Source organism: Rana temporaria, chromosome 5 (assembly GCF_905171775.1).
Source record: "Rana temporaria chromosome 5, aRanTem1.1, whole genome shotgun sequence".
NCBI lineage: Eukaryota > Metazoa > Chordata > Amphibia > Anura > Ranidae > Rana > Rana temporaria.
Window position 1 is genome coordinate 115,172,055 of NC_053493.1, and position 17,421 is coordinate 115,189,475.

At 41.6% G+C, this 17,421-nt stretch overlaps 1 protein-coding gene across 1 annotated transcript in view; it reads left to right on the plus strand.

Annotated features, from left to right (window-relative positions):
- Positions 1-17,421, plus strand: part of CPNE4 (copine 4) — a 508,892-nt gene that overhangs the window by 413,131 nt on the left and 78,340 nt on the right. Inside the window, exons 8-9 of the mRNA XM_040353037.1 lie at positions 4,271-4,369; positions 13,518-13,604. Coding sequence (XP_040208971.1) covers positions 4,271-4,369; positions 13,518-13,604 — 186 coding nt within the window. The remainder of the gene's footprint in view (positions 1-4,270; positions 4,370-13,517; positions 13,605-17,421) is intronic.

Genomic DNA, 17,421 nt, shown 5'->3' on the forward strand with positions numbered 1-17,421 from the left:
CCTCTTTGAAAAAAGTTTGGACCATCCGTTCACCTTTTCTGTGTCGCACAAAGACACAGGGGTTGGAACCAAAGATCTCAAGTTTGGACTCATCAGACCAAAGCACATATTTCCACTGGTCTAATGTCCATTCCTTGTGTTCTTTAGCCCAAACAAGTCTCTTCTGCTTGTTGCCTTTCTTTAGCAGTGGTTTCCTTGCAGATATTCTACCATGAAGGCCTGATTCACACAGTCTCCTCTTAACAGTTCTAGAGATGTGTCTGCTGCAAAAGGTGGCTACTTTGAAGAACCTAGAATATGAAATATATTTTCAGTTGTTTTGCAATTTTTTGTTATGTATAATTCCACATGTGTTAGTTTTGATGCCTTCAGTGTGAATCTACAATTTTCATAGTCATGAAAATAAAGAAAACTCTTTGAATGAGAAGGTGTATCCAAACTTTTGACAGCGCAAGATTAGCTCTCTCATTAGAATAACATAGGCTGTCTAGATTACATCTATCTTAGTGTGGCCACATATGTAGTTAACTGAAAAATCCACCAGGAGGTGACTTTGGATCTGAATATAGTGTACACGTGTGTATATAGCATTATCCATCGTTTAACCATTGTTCTGTCTTTGGGAGGAATCTGTTTGCTGAGTTGGTGCTGTTATCCCAGCTCAGCGGATCTATTCCTTCCATTTGTGAAATAACTTTTCTAATTTGGGTTCAAGTAAAATATGTCAGAACCTTATATTACTGAGTTGTTTGATTCTTACTTCATAGTGTTAACAGGATGTCTGAACCCAGAGTGTCAGGTGGGTTGGAAAGTTTACTTGGTCATGGCCATGCAGATGAGCAGGTAATTCTCAGCAGTCCCCAAGGAGGCTGTGCTTCACTTTCAAAAAAGCAGCTGACAGGTGCTTCGCCTCCTCTCCCTCCCGCAGATGTCAGCTGCTTTATTGGAAGCTATACAGGGAGATCGGTGCCTGTAACTGCCCGAACTGATCATCCCGACTGTCCTGTGTCCTTCTCCGGCTCCCCGGGTCCTGCTTTGGTCCACCTCTGTGCTCCTCCGGTGCTGCAAGTGCCACTGTCACACAACATTAAAAAAAGGAATCTTATCGACGAGTACTTGAAAAAAATATTGGTACTTGTACTTAAAAAAGTGGCATCAGTGCAACCCTAGCGTGAACCTTAAAGGGAAGATATGTAGCTCCCTTAGGATTGGCTACAAAGACCTGAGGTGACTGGGTGGAGCCTTAACTCTAGGAAAAGGCTACGCTGGGGCAACTGCTCTGAGGAAATTCAGTTGTCACAAGAGTTGCCCACCCTCTCGCCTGTTGTGATGTTTTGTCACAGCTTTATGGGTGGTTTTGACTTTGCCAGCAATTGATGTTGCTTTATGGCCTATGCACTCAAGTTAATTTCTGGGGTCAGTCTAATGTATGTCTGGTACTGATGGTATGGACAGAACTCTTATGCCTTGTACACACAACCGGTTTTCCCGACGGGAATTTTTTTTAGAACTTGTTCTCTTTTTTCTCGTCGCGAATTGCGGCATATTTTTTCCCGCAGTTTTTCTATGGGGAAACACTGCTCTGGAGCATACTGTACACACAGCCGGTTTTCCTGACCAAAGCTCTCAGGCAGTTTTCCTGTCGGGAAAACCGGCCATGTGTACAAGGGGAAACTGACTGAGCCGGTTCTTGGTTTTCCCGTCGGGTTTCCCAGCGATCTTGTGACCGCAGAGAAACCCGAATGTGTGTACAAGGCATTAGACTATGTGAGTTTATGTTTTTTTTTTGGGGGGGGCAAGGTATTGGTGTATTAATTGGTCATTAATGAGCCTCTGCTTCTCAGCAGTCATGTAAATAGACTAGAAGTAAACTGTCTTTCAGTTACAGGCACAGGTCTTGTTGAAAGCTTGCTTTGGGCTTCCTAACACACCAAAAAGGTATATGTATTACTTTCTCAATGCACGGCACTATAATGCACAATACTGCATTACCACGCATTATGGGGTGCTGCAATTCACACCTGAGTACAAGGTGTGTTGGCCTCCAATGTGGATTACTGCAGTCCATTGGTATAACCTGACCCTTAAAGAAGATGTACTGTATTACCACATAAAACAAATCATAGTTACCGGTAAATCTTTCAAAGAACAATATCCATATAGCACTAAGTAACAAATGAGCGAAAATGCTGCCAGTACCAAAAATTGTGTATACAAATTTAAAAACGTGTTATAAGATAAAGTACAGCGCATAAATAATATTTGAAAGAAAAAATTGATAGTGACACCAAAAAATTAAAATTTGAAATTAATTAATTAATGTCCAAGAAAACTCCAACAAGGAGTTATATGAAATATGTGAAAATGCAGAAATAGTATGTGAATACAAAAACTCCAAACATAAACATATAGGATGGAAAAAGTTACTATTAAGTAAATGATTCCTATAATCCAACAAAATATATTAATATGTGAACTAATAAGTGATTCTAATAATACAATGAGATATATAGGTGAACAAGTCCAAAAGATCCCAAGTGAGGATGTATAAATCCAGGAATTTCTTCTCAAGGATAGAGGAACATCAAAGAACACACTTCCTTCCACCAGATAAAACACCTGAGTGTTTAGAGAGGTAGTCTCCTTACCCGCTGTTATGACCACAAGCACGTCGGTCAATAAGAGCCCAGGGTGTTTAAAGTCTCCCAGAAAGACTTGTGGCTGGAGCTGGTTCTATACAATAAGTCAGGCACTGACTCGTATCTCAAAGAAAAAACAAAAAGAATCCCATAGTATAGACTGCGATGGAAAAGTTTTAATAAAGGTGGTAATGCACTTACAGGAGTAGATGCATACGCGCGGTGTACAAAATCAATGTGCGGTGAATCTCGGCGTCTCCTCCTATTCCCTCCGCGTGATGTCGTCGGGACGCAGGCCACACCCTACGCGTTTCGTCACAAGCAGACGTCGTCTGGGATTGGCACCTCCATCTTGAGTAAGGGCATAAAGCGGAAGAGCTAAACTGATAATAACAGGCGTCGACCTTATGACTAAGGGACGCCCTAAGAACGACCAATGTCCAGCATATGGAGAAAAGTGCCATCTTGTGGTAAAAAAGGAGAAGGTATATATATTTGTAAATTAAAAAGGAAATACAAGGCCAGAGTCACAAAGCTGAAAGGAAATGGAGGGAACGCCGAGAGGTAAATACAAAGAGAGTTTGATTCTCACAATATAAAAACAACATTATATAGTATAACAACTATAAATTAAAACATATTAAAGAAAAATTGAATTTAATAGAATAAAAAGTATATATAGAAGAAAAAAGATTTTTTTTTTTGTTATTTTTTCTTAATATTAAAATATATTCATAAAATTAGATAAAAGTGAATTAAAATAATGCTCCTACCCTAAGCGTTATTTGAAAAACAGTTGATGTCCCAGTCAACATTAAGGCCATGCGACACATAAGATTTCATATCGAAAATCCATTGGGTTTTGATTTTCGAGATGGAACGGACCTTATTCGTGCCTCTCCAGTGTGGGTTCAGTTTTTCAATTGGGACAAAGAGGGTCCCATCAAGGTTTTTGTTGTGATGTTTTGCATAATGCTTGGATAAGTTGTGTTTGGGGAAACCTTGTTTTATATTTCCCACATGCTCTTCCAACCGTACATGCAAGGCCCTCTTGGTCCGCCCAATATATTGCTTTGAGGACACCGGATGAGGTAAATTACATATTCGCTAGAGCATGTAATAAAAGAGTCAATAGGGTAAGACTTTTGTGTCTGAGTTGACTGAAAAGACTCATATTTATGCCCTTGTTTTGTTCTCTGTCTGCAGCCTATTTACATTTCTGATATGGTGTCCTGTAAATCCCCTGGGTTGGATCCTCTGACAGTTTTTATTGCTGTCAATACACTTATAGGGGAGATGCACATCTCTATTTGTACTGGTGATTATTATCACAAAGAAAATTTGAGTTTTCCCCAGAACAAGGGGTGTAAGAAATCTTCCAAACGGGGACATTTGTTCATGAGATAACTGTCAAAAATGGGAGTCCCATACTGGGAGATTTCTTATAACTTTGTGTTGCTTCTCTGAGACAGGAAGTGAAGTGAAATTCCCCTAATGGTACACAGATGGCAAATAAACAAAACAAGCAGACTGTTGTTTGCTACTTATGAAGTTACAGGAGTAGTTAATAATTTATGTATGTAGACTACTACTATGTCATGAGTACTAATGTTAACATTTGTTCTCTTTAGTGTATAGTCTGGGACTGGGATTCTAATGGAAAACATGACTTCATTGGAGAGTTCACTTCAACGTTTAAAGAAATGAGAGGAGCCATGGAAGGAAGGCAGGTAAGACAACCATGTGTTTAGATGTAGTCACTATAATGTTGCAAGCATGTACTGCATATTCTCTGGTATCAACATATAGAAGCCTGTTAGTGTATTGTAAACACTTTCCTAAATTTCCAGGATCTATTTTCCGATGGTTGGGATACATTTTAACATCACCTGGGATGCTAACAAATTTATCTTTTTCTTCTCACGCTTTTTCTTTTAACAGTTGCGGCAACTGACCAAATTCACTTGGCAATTTTATACTGACGATACTAATATGAGTTAATCATTTGATGGGATGATCAGTTTTGTAGGATTGATTTGAAATCATCATGTGGTGTATGGAACACTTCAATGATGTAGAAATGACCACTTTTTTGTTCACTTTTATGTCAGTAAACATTTGTCACTTAAAATGTATTTAATTAAATTTATTTGCTAGAGAAAATACTCTTGGGGCTCATTCACGTGAGCAGTGCCCTCCTCCATGGTGGATTTGACAGGGGTGATTGGGCAATATATGGTGCAGTCCCATAGATCATTTGTCGCGTTCACCAAAAATGACATGCTGTTTAGTATTCGCCATTTGTACAGCCAGGGAGAGGTAAAACCACAGCCAACTGCTTGGCGTTGCTGTCCCCAGCTGCATGTGTGAACAAAGTCTTATGCCCTGTACACACGATGGGTTCGTCTGATGAAAACGGTCCGATGGACCGCTTTCATCGGACGAACCGATCGTGCGTGGGCTCCATCGTTTTTTTTCCCATCGGTGAAAAAAAATAGAACCTGTTTTAAATTTTTCTTATGGTTAAAAAAACAATAAAAAAAAATGATCGTCTGTGGGGAAATCCATCGATCAAAAATCCACGCATGCTCAGAATCAAGTCGACGCATGCTCGGAAGCATTGAGCTTCATTTTTCTCAGCACGTCGTAGTGTTTTACATCACCGCGTTGGACACGATCGGATTTTTAACCGATAATTTGTAGGCAAGACTGATGAAAGTCAGCTTCATCGGATATCCGATGAAAAAATCCATCGGATTAGATTCCATCAGATATCCGATCGTGTTTACAGGGCATTACTATATATACGTTATTTAAATATTTTAACAAGGGTCTGTGGGATTGATTTTCTAAAGGAGGAGAGAATGTTCACCTATTAAATACAGTATAATAAAACTATTTTCACTTTAATGTAAAGTAGTATTAAACTCTTATGCCACATACACACGATCAAACATTCCGACAACAAAACCATGCATTTTTTTTGTCTTGCATACACACGGTCACACAAATGGATATCTCGATTGCCAAGAACGCGGTCACGTACAACAATACGACGAGCCGAGAAAAATTAAGTTCAATGATTCCAAGCATGCGTCAAATTTATTCCGAGCATGCGTAGGATTTTTGTGCGTTGGAATTGCATACAGAGGATCGGAATTTCCGACAAGAACTTGTGTTGTCGGAAAAAGAAATTCCGACTGTGTCTACGTGATATTAGCATCCTTTAGCTCAATGCATTGAGCAACATAAAATTCCCCTGTTAACTATTTGTTAAATTTCTTTTCCCACCTCTTGCAGTTTACAACTTCAATGCTGCTGGCTCCTGTTCACTCAATGGCAGAACCACCCACAGTGCAGGGAGGTACTAGGGCTGGGTGGAGTGTTTTTTGAAAAGGTTAGATGCATGGAAGCTTTGGGAGAGGGAGAGATGAGGGCAGTGTAGGGATGAGTGTGCAGAGGTGTGGGATGGGGGTAGAGTGATGCAGAGGTCAGAGCTAAGGAGAGGTGAAACACTGCACTCTGTACGTAGCGCACCCCTGAACCCTGCAGTCTGTAAATAGAGCACCCCTGAACCCTGCACTCTGTACATAGCACACCCCTGAACCCTGCACTCTGTACATAGTGCATGCCCTTAAACCTGTACTCTGTGCATAGTGCATCCCGATACCCTGCTCTCTGTACGTAGCACGCCCCATACCCTGCACTGGGTATGTAGTGCACCCCAAAACCATGCACTCTGTATGTCACACACTCCTGAAACCTGCATTCTGTACCTAGCGTACCCCTATAACCTGCACTCTGTACATAGCAGAACCCTGAACCATGCACTCTGCGTGTGGCACACTCCTGAACCCTGCCCTCTGTATGTAGCGCACCCCTAAAACCTGCACTCTGTACATAGCACACCCAGGAAATCTGCACTCTGTACGCAGCACAATCTTGCAACCTGCACTGTACATGTATCACACTCCTGAACTCTGTACTCTGTTTATAGCACCCCTGAACTCTGCACTTTGTACGTAGTGCATTCCTGAACTTTGCATATAGCATACTCCTGGTGTTTAATGCACTTTAGAGTCCTCCCACTGTTATTCTGTAATAAAAAAAAACCCTGCCTATCAGGAATGTGAATTTTTAGTGTAACAAACTCTTTAAACAGCATTAAGGTTCAGTAATCCTATTCACTTAGCGCATTTGATAAAAAGAAGCTGCATTCACTTGAATATACAAACATTTTCAGGGGATTAAAAAAAAAAAGGATTTGTCTTGCACTTTTTTAGATAAAAGAAATGGGTACAACCTCACTTTATTCAGTAAATGAAGTGAACTTTAATATGTAGTGTTACAGATAACATTGACAATGTGGCAATGTGGTTTATCACACGCAATAAGTACATGGTATTCTGAAGGTAGAGGGATCCTCTCTAGAGGTAAAGGAACAGCTGGCTGAGAATTTCCCTGATACATGTTTGTCATATCTGTCTGCTACCTCAGTCAGAAAATCCATTACACAAGACTGATAATTGAGCTTTGGGGCAAAAGGGGAAATTGGCAGCTGTGATTTGTGAAGAAGCAATGTAGGACGAAATGTCCTTTTTCAAAACAAATTGACTTTCAGCATGCCAGGTGTAGCAAGGGAATCCCAGACCATACAGCACATATCAAATCACGAATATTAATCTATGAAATCAGTCAAAATATTTTTAACAATTTGGAGTAAGGGTGTGAGGAATATTATTTATTATATACTCACTTGAGTCATAAATTAGCACTATAAATATCATAATTATATATTTTTTTATATGATGCTGGCCATGCTATATGTAACAAGCAATGCAATGGAGAGTGTGGGTCACAGTTACCTACCTATCATGCTTCAAAGTGTTGCAGCCGAGTCAAGTTACACATTAGATCATGTGTCACATGACAATAGTCTCCATTTAAATTCGAGCTGGACATGTTGTCACTACCCAAGAGAATGATTTGCTGCACCCCAGCCTAGTCTCCACAGCATTTGCAGCCCAGCCACTGGGCCACCTGCAGCCTAACCTCTGCTGCACCCTCCCTAGTCTCCACTATACTTGCAGCTCAGCCACTACTGCACCCCATGCCAAGCCTCTGCTGCATTCCAGCCTGGCCTCCACTGCATCTGCAGCCCAACCATTGTTGCCCCCACAGCCTAAGGCACAAGTTTGGCCTCTACTGCATCTGTAGCCCAACCACTGCTGCACTCACTGCCTGAGTCTCTGCTGCTTTCATGCCTGATCACCACTGCATCCACAGCCCAGTCACCATCGGACCCTCAGCCTAAACTGTTTCTGCACCCCAGCCTGATCTGAGCTTAAAGGGGGATACTGTCATTTACTGTACCTTCCACACTTCAGATCAAGCATCTCCTTGCTCCCCCTCAGGGGCCGTAGGCCCTTCCAGGTTTGGAGTGTCAAAGTTTATTTTCTCTGACTTTGCCCTGCGACTTGAAGTCCATCATACGTCCAACTTCAATGAACGGGGGTCTGACTTTGATCCCGATAATACCAGCACTTTGTGTCTGGTATGAATCATTAGGGGAAACTCCACGCCAAATAAAAAAAAAAGTATGGGGTCCCCCTCCAAGACCATACCAGACCCTTCGGTCTGGCATGGATTTTAAGTGGAACCCCCACGCCAAAAGAAAATTGATGTGGTTTTCCCCTCAAAATCCACATCAGACCCTTATCCGAGCACATAGCCCTGCAGGTCAGGAAAGGGGGTGGGGGCGAGTGAGGGCCCCCATCCCCTGAACCGTACCAGGCCACATGTCCTCAACATGGGGGGTGAGTGAGTGAGTGAGAAACTTGTATAGCGCGACACATGCAAACTGAATCGCCCCAGGGTGCTTGGTATCTATTTCCTACTATATTTTGCCTTCAGAATAGATGGGTTTTGAGTTTTTTCCTGAAGGCCTGGTGATTCACTTCCGTTCGGATGCTGGTCGGTAGAGCGTTCCACAGTCTAGGTCCTTGAACTGCAAATCTTCGTTCTCCTTTGGACTTACATCTGGCCTTGGGTATCTGGAGTAGATTTTGGTTAGTAGAACGGAGAACGCGATTGGGGTTGTGACTTTTTATTTTTTCACATAGATATTGGGGGGCATCTCTTTGAACACATTTGTGCATCAGGCATAGTGCCTTAAACATAATTCGGTCTTTTACGGGCAACCAGTGAAGGGATCTCAGGGAGGGGGAGATTGATTCCCAGGGTTTTTTCCCTGTTACTAGTCGTGCCGCGGTATTCTGGACGACTTGTAGCCAAGCAATTTGAATTTTTGGGAGTCCGAGGTAAAGGGCATTGGCATAGTCGAGTCTGGAGTTGATTATTGTTCCTACTACGACTGCTATATCTTCTTTTGGGATGAAGGGGATGAGTCTACGTAGCGCAGCAGATGGTGGGATCGGCTGACTACTGAGCTTATTTGCGCATCCAATGACATGTCGGTGTCAAAAATTACTCCGAGACTTTTGACTTTGGTGCTCGGGGTGATGGTTTGTCCCAAAATGGGCAGGGGTGTCCATGTTGTCATGGCCAATCTCTTTTGATTGGTGTGGAGCAGAAGAAGTTCTGTTTTTGAGCCATTGAGTTTAAGGTAACTCTCCGTCATCCAATTTTCTATCAAAGTAAGGCATTTCTCTAGTCCGAGATAATGATCCTTTTTGTTGCTGATGCGAAAGTAGAGTTGGATGACATCTGCGTAGGAATGGTAGAGTAAATTCTGGTTGCTGATGATTTCGAGGAGAGGGCAGAGATACATGTTGAATAGTACGGGCGACAAGGGGGACCCATGAGGGACGCGTTTTTCAGAAGTGAAAGGTCCTAGTTTCACTATTTGTGATCGGTTTTCCAGAAAGGAGGAGAACCATAGTAGATCGGAGTCTGCCACTCTAGCTACGTCGGCTAGGCGAGTCAGCAACAATTTGTGGTCTACTGTATCAAAAGCTGCGCTTAGGTCTAACAGTACCAGAAGGCAAGATTCTCCCTCGTCTGCTGCTTCGAGAACGTCATCCCATATTTTGAGAAGTGCTGTTTCTGTCCCGTGACTCGGACGGAAACCCGATTGAAGTGGATCCAGTAGTTTGTGGGTGTCTAGATGCTGTTGTAGCTGTTGCACTACTACTTTCTCCATTACCTTGGAGAGGGTGTATAGGCCTGTTATGGGTCGACGATGGTTTGGATCTTTGGGGTCGAGGGTGTTTTTTTTTAGAAACGGTTTAATTACATTTTTGGTGGTGGAGATGGACTTTAGTGTGAATTTAGTTGATTGTGGCATATTTGTGTGAATATTGCCATGAATATTGCCATTTAAAGGGGGTCGGTGGAAGTTATTTTTTGCTGAATAACTTCACGGATTTTTTCAATTTTATTAATGAAATAATCCGATAATTCGCTGCAAAACTCTTGCGATTCACAGTTTGGAGCCTCTAGGCAGACTGGGTTCATGGCCTGAGCGACTAGGTTAAAGAGTTCGCGGGGGCGGTTACGGGCTTTTGCGAGGATGTTAGAAAAGTGATCTTTTTTTGCTTTAAAGATTTCTTTATGATATTTCTTGGTGATTAGTTTGTAGATTGTGTGTTTTTTCTCTGTCGAGCTTCTTCTCCAGGCTGCTTCCGCTCGTCTGCGTTCTTGTTTTAACAACGTGAGCTCGTCGTTAAACCAGCCGGAGTTGTTTTTCCTGATGAGCGTTCTGCGTTTAGGAGCTACTATGTCTGCGGTCTGTAGTAGAGCTTTGTTGATGGAGTTGAGTGTTTCAGCTGCTGTTTGGCATTGTTCTGCTGTTTTTATTTTGTTCAATAATGTCGTTTTGAAGAGTTCCAAGTGGAGCTTCTTCTGGGATCTTGTCCATTGTGTCGTTAATGTTTTTTTTTTTAAGGGGGCGTTTGTAATGATTTTGAACTTTATTGCATGATGATCTGTCCATGGTAGGGGATGGTTTTCCATTATATTGATGTCTAAATCTTGTTTGAAGATAAGATCGAGTGTGTGACCTGAAACGTGTGTGGGACCGCACACCAGTTGCTGCAGACCTAATCCTTCCAAGTGGTCAATACAGGCATCTGCGACGGAATCCTGTGAGGAGTTGGCCCAGAGGTTAAAGTCCTGCAGAAGCAAAAGATGTTTGATGTTTAAGGTGTAGGTGGAGATTAATTCTGTCAATGCTGCGTTTTTGGTCCAGGTGGTCTATAGCAGAGAAGTATGTGAACAGTGTCCTGGGGATTTGTTTGCAGTTGCAGAGTGAGGGTTTCCATGTATGGTAGTGAGGTCTGTAGATTTGGTTTGGTGACCGAGAGGTGAGCCTTGTAGATCACCGCTAGGCTGTCAGGGAAATGGCTGTGGAAGTACTGGCAATCTTGCCAGTAGAAGAAATGGCCGAAGGCTGTGTCAGGGAAATAGCTGTGGAAGTACTGGCAATCTTGCCAGTAGAAGAAATGGCCGCCAGAGGCACGTCATGTGACAGGTGGATCCCCCTGCTGGCCTATAAAAGGCTGCCACTGTCTGACCCAAATTGCTGGACTGTCATCGGTTTCCTGTGTCTCCTGTATCCTGTGTATCCTGAATCTCTGGCTTGAACATTGGCTTACGTCTGAACCTGTGACTCTGCTTATCTCCTCGCATCTGACCCCGGCTTGGCTGACTACTCTATATCTTCTGCTCCTGTGTATGACCCGGCTTGTTCTTGTAAATTCCTTTGGACTGATTTGTGTGTATGGCCCTTGGCCTGGCTCCAGACTTCATTCTTGGTTTACCTACCGCACCTGAACCATTCCCTGCACGGCTACTGAGTCCGCTCTTCCAGCACACCCCAGCCTGCCTGCATCTACCTAGTCAGCAGCATTACTGGCAATCCGTGCACCTTTGCACTCCCTGTCTCATTCCCAGGGGTGGGGTGCACTTAGCCGCAAGGGGCGCCCTCTCAGCAATCCGGCCTTACACCAGAGACTTGACATAGGCCTCCTCCTTGTTGCCCCACTCTGTTTTCTGTTAGAATGCCATAATTCTCTGGCATGAGTTCTCCTAGAATGGTGATAGAATCCGATGTTAGCCAGCTTTCTGTGATGAAGAGGCAGTCAATGTCGTGTTGAATGATGAGATTGTGGATTTCCTGTCGGTGCTTTACTGTGGATCTTGTGTTGATCAAGACGCATGATATATGTTTTGACTGTAGTGTTGGCGTGCTATTTTTGACTGTCGCTCGTCAATTGGTTCTTAACAGTTGCTCTTTCCTTAGTGCATTTTTGATGAGGACTGGTAAAGTTGAGGCGGCTGTCCTTAGACCCTGAATGGCGAATCAGTGTTAGCCCTGAGCGTTTTACTTGACACGTCGCCTGCCATCAGGTGCCCCCAGCAGAGTCTGTCCTTACATCAAGGGCCCCCAGTGGAGCCCTCTTCACATCTGGAGTCTCCAGCAGCAGAGTCCCTCCTTACATCTGGTGTCCCCAGCGAAGCGGAGTCCCTCCTTACATCTGATGTCCCCAGCACAGAGCAGAGCCCTCCTCATATCAGCGTCACCAGCTGTGGCGATCTCCTTCATAACAGTGTATGTCCCCAGCAGCGGCGATCTCCTTCATTACAGTGTATTTCCCCAGCAGCAGCAGCTACAGTTCCTTTCACGTGTGTTCACTGGAGAGGGGAGGGACCGTGCAGCCAATAGGCTTCAGTGTACAAGAGAATTGTCTACTGTACACTGAAGAGAGCAGCTGATTGGCTTTCCCTCCCCTCTGCACTGAACACAAGAGAAAAATGCGGCGACCATCTTTTTGTAGCCCGCTGGCCGTTTTTTGCCTAAAACATTCCCGATTTTCCTGGGACAAAAGCAAAGTCTCTGGAAATTATTAGGGATAAGCTCCGATCTGGACGAGATTGTCCCGGGAAAATCTGCACCAACATCCTAAACCACGGCTGCTTTCTGGTTTTATTTTACAGTTTCATAACAGTAATTTTTTGATCCAGATGTAATAAATAGCCTGTTTTTTTTTTTCAGAATGCATTATTTATACATATATAAAGTTCCATAGGTACTAAGAGTAGTCCTAAAAAAAAGTAGAAAACAAACAACACCCTATTTTGACCATGATCTGCCTATTCCCTAGCTTAGGGCTTTACTTTGTACCTTAAAGTGGATGTAAACCCGATTCATGAAATTTGACCGGGCACATATATCTGTAGTGTTTACCTCTCTCTCTCTCCAAGCCCTAAGTTCCGTGTCTTTCTGCTGCTCCATTCTTCTCCTATCAGCATGATAACTTCTGACAAGTTCTTCAATACAGAAGATAAAAGCAGCAGGAAATGTGTGTCGGGTGGGTGCATAGAGATAGATTAGCAGAGAGCTGGTCTATACACAGCACAGCTCTGCAAGTATCTTTGTTCCTCTGCTTATGTGGAGGAGGGGTGTGTGCCTTTCCTCCAATCAGCTGTCACACAGTGTATGCCAAGACTCCACTCCCACTGCTGGGACAGGAAGAAAAAAATTCTAACACAGTGTGCACTTTCTAAAGAATATAGCAAGCTGAAGACAGCAGACATACATGTAAATTGTATGTAGGAGGATTTGTTTCATCCTTGTGTATCATCTGAGGCTGTTCACTTCACTGGGTATACAGTATGTGAAGGTTTACATCCACTTTAACTAGATTTGTATAGTATTGATAGTATTTATTTAGCTTATAATATTGTTAGAGATTGTGTAACATTTTTGTGCATCTAAAATGCAAACCCAAATTGAAGCAGCCCATGCGCTGTTCATAATAAAGAAAAAAGCACATCAAGGTTTTTTGATACTGATACAAACATACAAAAAGCTTTTTGATTTAGTAATTGTCTTATAATTGTCTGCTTTCATTATAGGTGCAATGGGAATGCATAAATCCAAAATACAGAATGAAAAAGAAAAACTACAAAAATTCTGGCATTGTAATCCTTAATCAGTGTAAGGTAAGATTGTAGTTGCAAAAGTATTATGAGCACATTGGGTCTCAAGACTTTGTATGAATTGCTATTTTTTGTGCTTGTAGCAACCAATAAGACTCTTGTTTTCACATCTCCCATACCCCTGCTTAAGAAGTGAACTAGATACTCTTAACCACAAAGGATTCTGAACATAATAATTCCATTCTAAAAAACGTTAACATATTTGGGGGGGGGGGGGGTTCTGTCTACTCTTTTCTCTGCAACTGCAACCCTTACCCTCATTCAGTCAATAAAGACAGCCGGTAACTGTTTTGTGTTACACAGTCTACAGGTGTCATTGAGTAAATACAGTGGCGCATATTTCCGCCGGGCGTAGCGTATCTAAGATACACTACGCCGCCGTAACTTATGTTTTTTTTCCGAATCCTCAAAGAATTTGCGCCGTAAGTTACGGCGGCGTAGTGTATCTTTGGCAGCGTAAGGGCGCGGAATTCAATTCGATGTGATGGGGGCGTGTTTTATGTAAATACTTTGTGACCCGACGTAAACAACGTTTTTTTTGAACGGCGCATGCGCCGTCCGTGGGGGTATCCCAGTGCGCATGCTCGAAATTAAACCGGAACAAGCCAATGCTTACGACGGTGACGTCATTCTACGCAAATCCCTATTCACGAACGACTTACGCAAATGATGTAAAAAATTAAAAATGCGAGGCAGGAACGACGGCCATACTTAACATTGAGTACGCCACCCTATAGCAGGGGTAACTATACGCCGGAAAAAGCCGAACGCAAACGACGTAAAAAAATGCGCCGGCCGTACGTTCGTGGATTGCCGTAACTAGCTAATTTGCATACTCAACGCGGGATTCGACGGAAACGCCCCCTAGCGGCCGCCGAAAGAATGCACCTTAGATCCGACGGCGTACTAAGACGTACGCCTGTCGGATCGATACCAGATGCCGTTGTATCTTGTTTTGTGGATACAAAACAAAGATACGACGCAGGTACTTTTAAATTACGCGGCGTATCAATAGATTTCTTTGTGGATCTGCCCCAATGAATCTATGTATTGTTTAATTGTATTTACTATTCTACCATCCTTCTTTTTCCCTCTTAGCTAGTAATTTTTGGCTGATTTTTAGTTTTTTCTTAATTTTTTTGTACCAATGTTTTTTTCATTAGTTTTGCTTGTTAAAATAAAAAAGCAAAATTTAAAAAAAGCCTCTCTTTTGTTTGCAAATATTTTTGCCATGGTTTTTGCAAGAACAATATTTTAGTGCCATTTTAACCACTTCAGCCCCAGACCAATTGGCTGGTTAAAAACCAGGCCACGTTTTGCGATTCGGCACTGCATCGCTTTAACTGACAATTGCACGGTCGTGTGACGTGGCTCCTAAACAAAATGTACGTCCTTTTTCCCCACAAATAGAGCTTTCTTTTGGTGGTATTTGATCACCTCTGCGTTTTTTAATTTTTTGCGCTATAAACAAAAATAGAGAGACAATTTTGAAAAACATGCAATATTTTTTACTTTTTGCTATAATAAATATCCCCCAAAAACATATATAAAAAAAGTATTTTTCCTCAGTTTAGGCTGATATGTATTCTTCTACATATTTTTGGTAAAAAAAATCGCAATAAGCGTTTATTGATTGGTTTGCGTAAAAGTTATAGCGTTAACCTGTAGGGGGCGCTGAAGGGGATTAAGTGTGGCCTGGGGAGTGCTTCTAACTGTTAGGGGGCGTGGCTTGTCGTGACACATCACTGATCGCTGTTCCCGATGACAGAGAACACGATCAGTGACAGTGTCACTAGAAAGCATATCAAACCGATGTAAAGGCAGTCTTTAGTTTTGGTACCTATGAAGCTATCTTTTTATGTGGATTGGTAAAATGCTAACTTTGGCATTACATCTGTGCCATCTTTGTGCATAAAGCCTGGTGCATGTCTCGTCAAGCTATTTTCCTATTCATTAGTGTTTGCATGATGTCCTTTAATACTAAACTAACTGCGAGAGTTTATAATTAAATTTATGAGGTGACAAGTATGATAATGATATGATATGATAATATGACTAGTTTTATTCCTTGCATCTGCACTACCTGTAAATGTAGAATCATATAGATTGGCAGCTTACAGATGGTATACACTGCAGTATAGTATGCTTGTGAAATTCTATAAAATATGCCCAAAGATATTACAAATATGCTCTAGCAAGCACCATTTTATAGCGCAAAGCATTTTCCACTAGTAGGAATGTAGAGCAGAGTCATTTGTTAGACTCATGTTACTGTCTTGACAATATCTTAATACCCTTTTTCTTCAATGCAGCTGTTCCTTATAAAGAGTGGGGCTTTCTATCGAATTCTTTGCTCTATGGGCAATTATGTCTTAAAGAAACACTTTTAATTTGCCTCCGATTATTTTTTAAATGTTATTTACCATTTTTATTTCAAAGCCATTTTTTTATACCAAGAAATATGACAGTTATGGATTTATAGGCCACAATTAATGTTCTCATTAATCTTTCAGACAGTCTATAAATATATATGTAACCCTTCTTTGGCCTGACCTACAAAAAACTATTCTTCAATTCCCAGTGATGTGGTAGGATTTAATATGATAGTCTCTTAGGTTTAAATATAATAAAACAGTTCCCTAACTTCATGACTGTACATTGGACTTCATATTGCTGTAGACTATGCTGTAGAATGTATGGATGTATAATCATTGAACTGTTCTTTACTATTTGAAGCATATGTAAATCTTTGTTAACCAAAGACTGACAGTAATAGGGATTTGCTACAAATTGAAAGAAGTAAAAAGCAGATGTGCTGTCTGTAGCAACCAATCAGACTCCAACTATTATATATAACTATATGTTAGAAACTTATAAAAGCCAGCCAAGATTCCAGCTGGCATGGATCTGCTCCAAAATCAATGCATTTCGGGATTTTTTTCCTTACAGTACTTGCAGCTTTACCCATTGCCTTCTTGAGAGTTAAAGATAGAATTAAAAGTTTTTGGAGAATTTATATTTTTATGCAGCTGATTGGGTTTGATTTACAAAAGTTATGAAAGGTAAATAGGCTGTTCATTTAAGAACTGAAGTCGTACTTTGCCCCAGAGCTTGGTATAAGTAAAAAGTTTCACTTTGAAAAGCATACCAAATCGCATACAAGAAGAATTAAAACAATGCATTTTTGCTCACAAATGAGCTTAACCACATTGATTGGGATATGGGGGAAATTTCCCTTTCAAAGAGCAACTTCCATTGCAAAGTGTACAGCCTACAAAACCTGGAAACTCATTGGTTTCTGTGCAGAAATAGACATGCGCACAACAAAAATGTTCGTATTTTTTTGTTCAGTTTCGTCTCGTTCCGTAGATTCGTAAAGATTCGTAATTTCGTAAGACTCAAGTTTTCCTATTCGGACCCGTTCGTATTTCGTAAGACGCAAGTTTTCCTATTCGGACCCGTTCGTATTTTCGTAACAGTTTTATTTTCGTTTATACTGAATGATTCGTAATTCTGTCTAATTTATTTTCGTTGATTCGAAATTCGTAATTTTGTTAGATAATAATTTTCGTTTAATGGATTCGTAATATTGTACTTTCGTAAATACATAGCAACACGCGGCTAATCCATATTAAGATATGCTTTCTCTTAAGCCCCGTACACGGTCTGACTTTTTGCCAACAAACGTCAAATCTGGCCAACTCCCTTCAGACAAAAATCCACGGAAAAGTTTGTTTGAAGTCCGATTGTGTGTACCAGGCTTTACACTGTACAATGTGACTCAGCACAAAAGAGATAAGCTGATTGGCTAAGATATTAA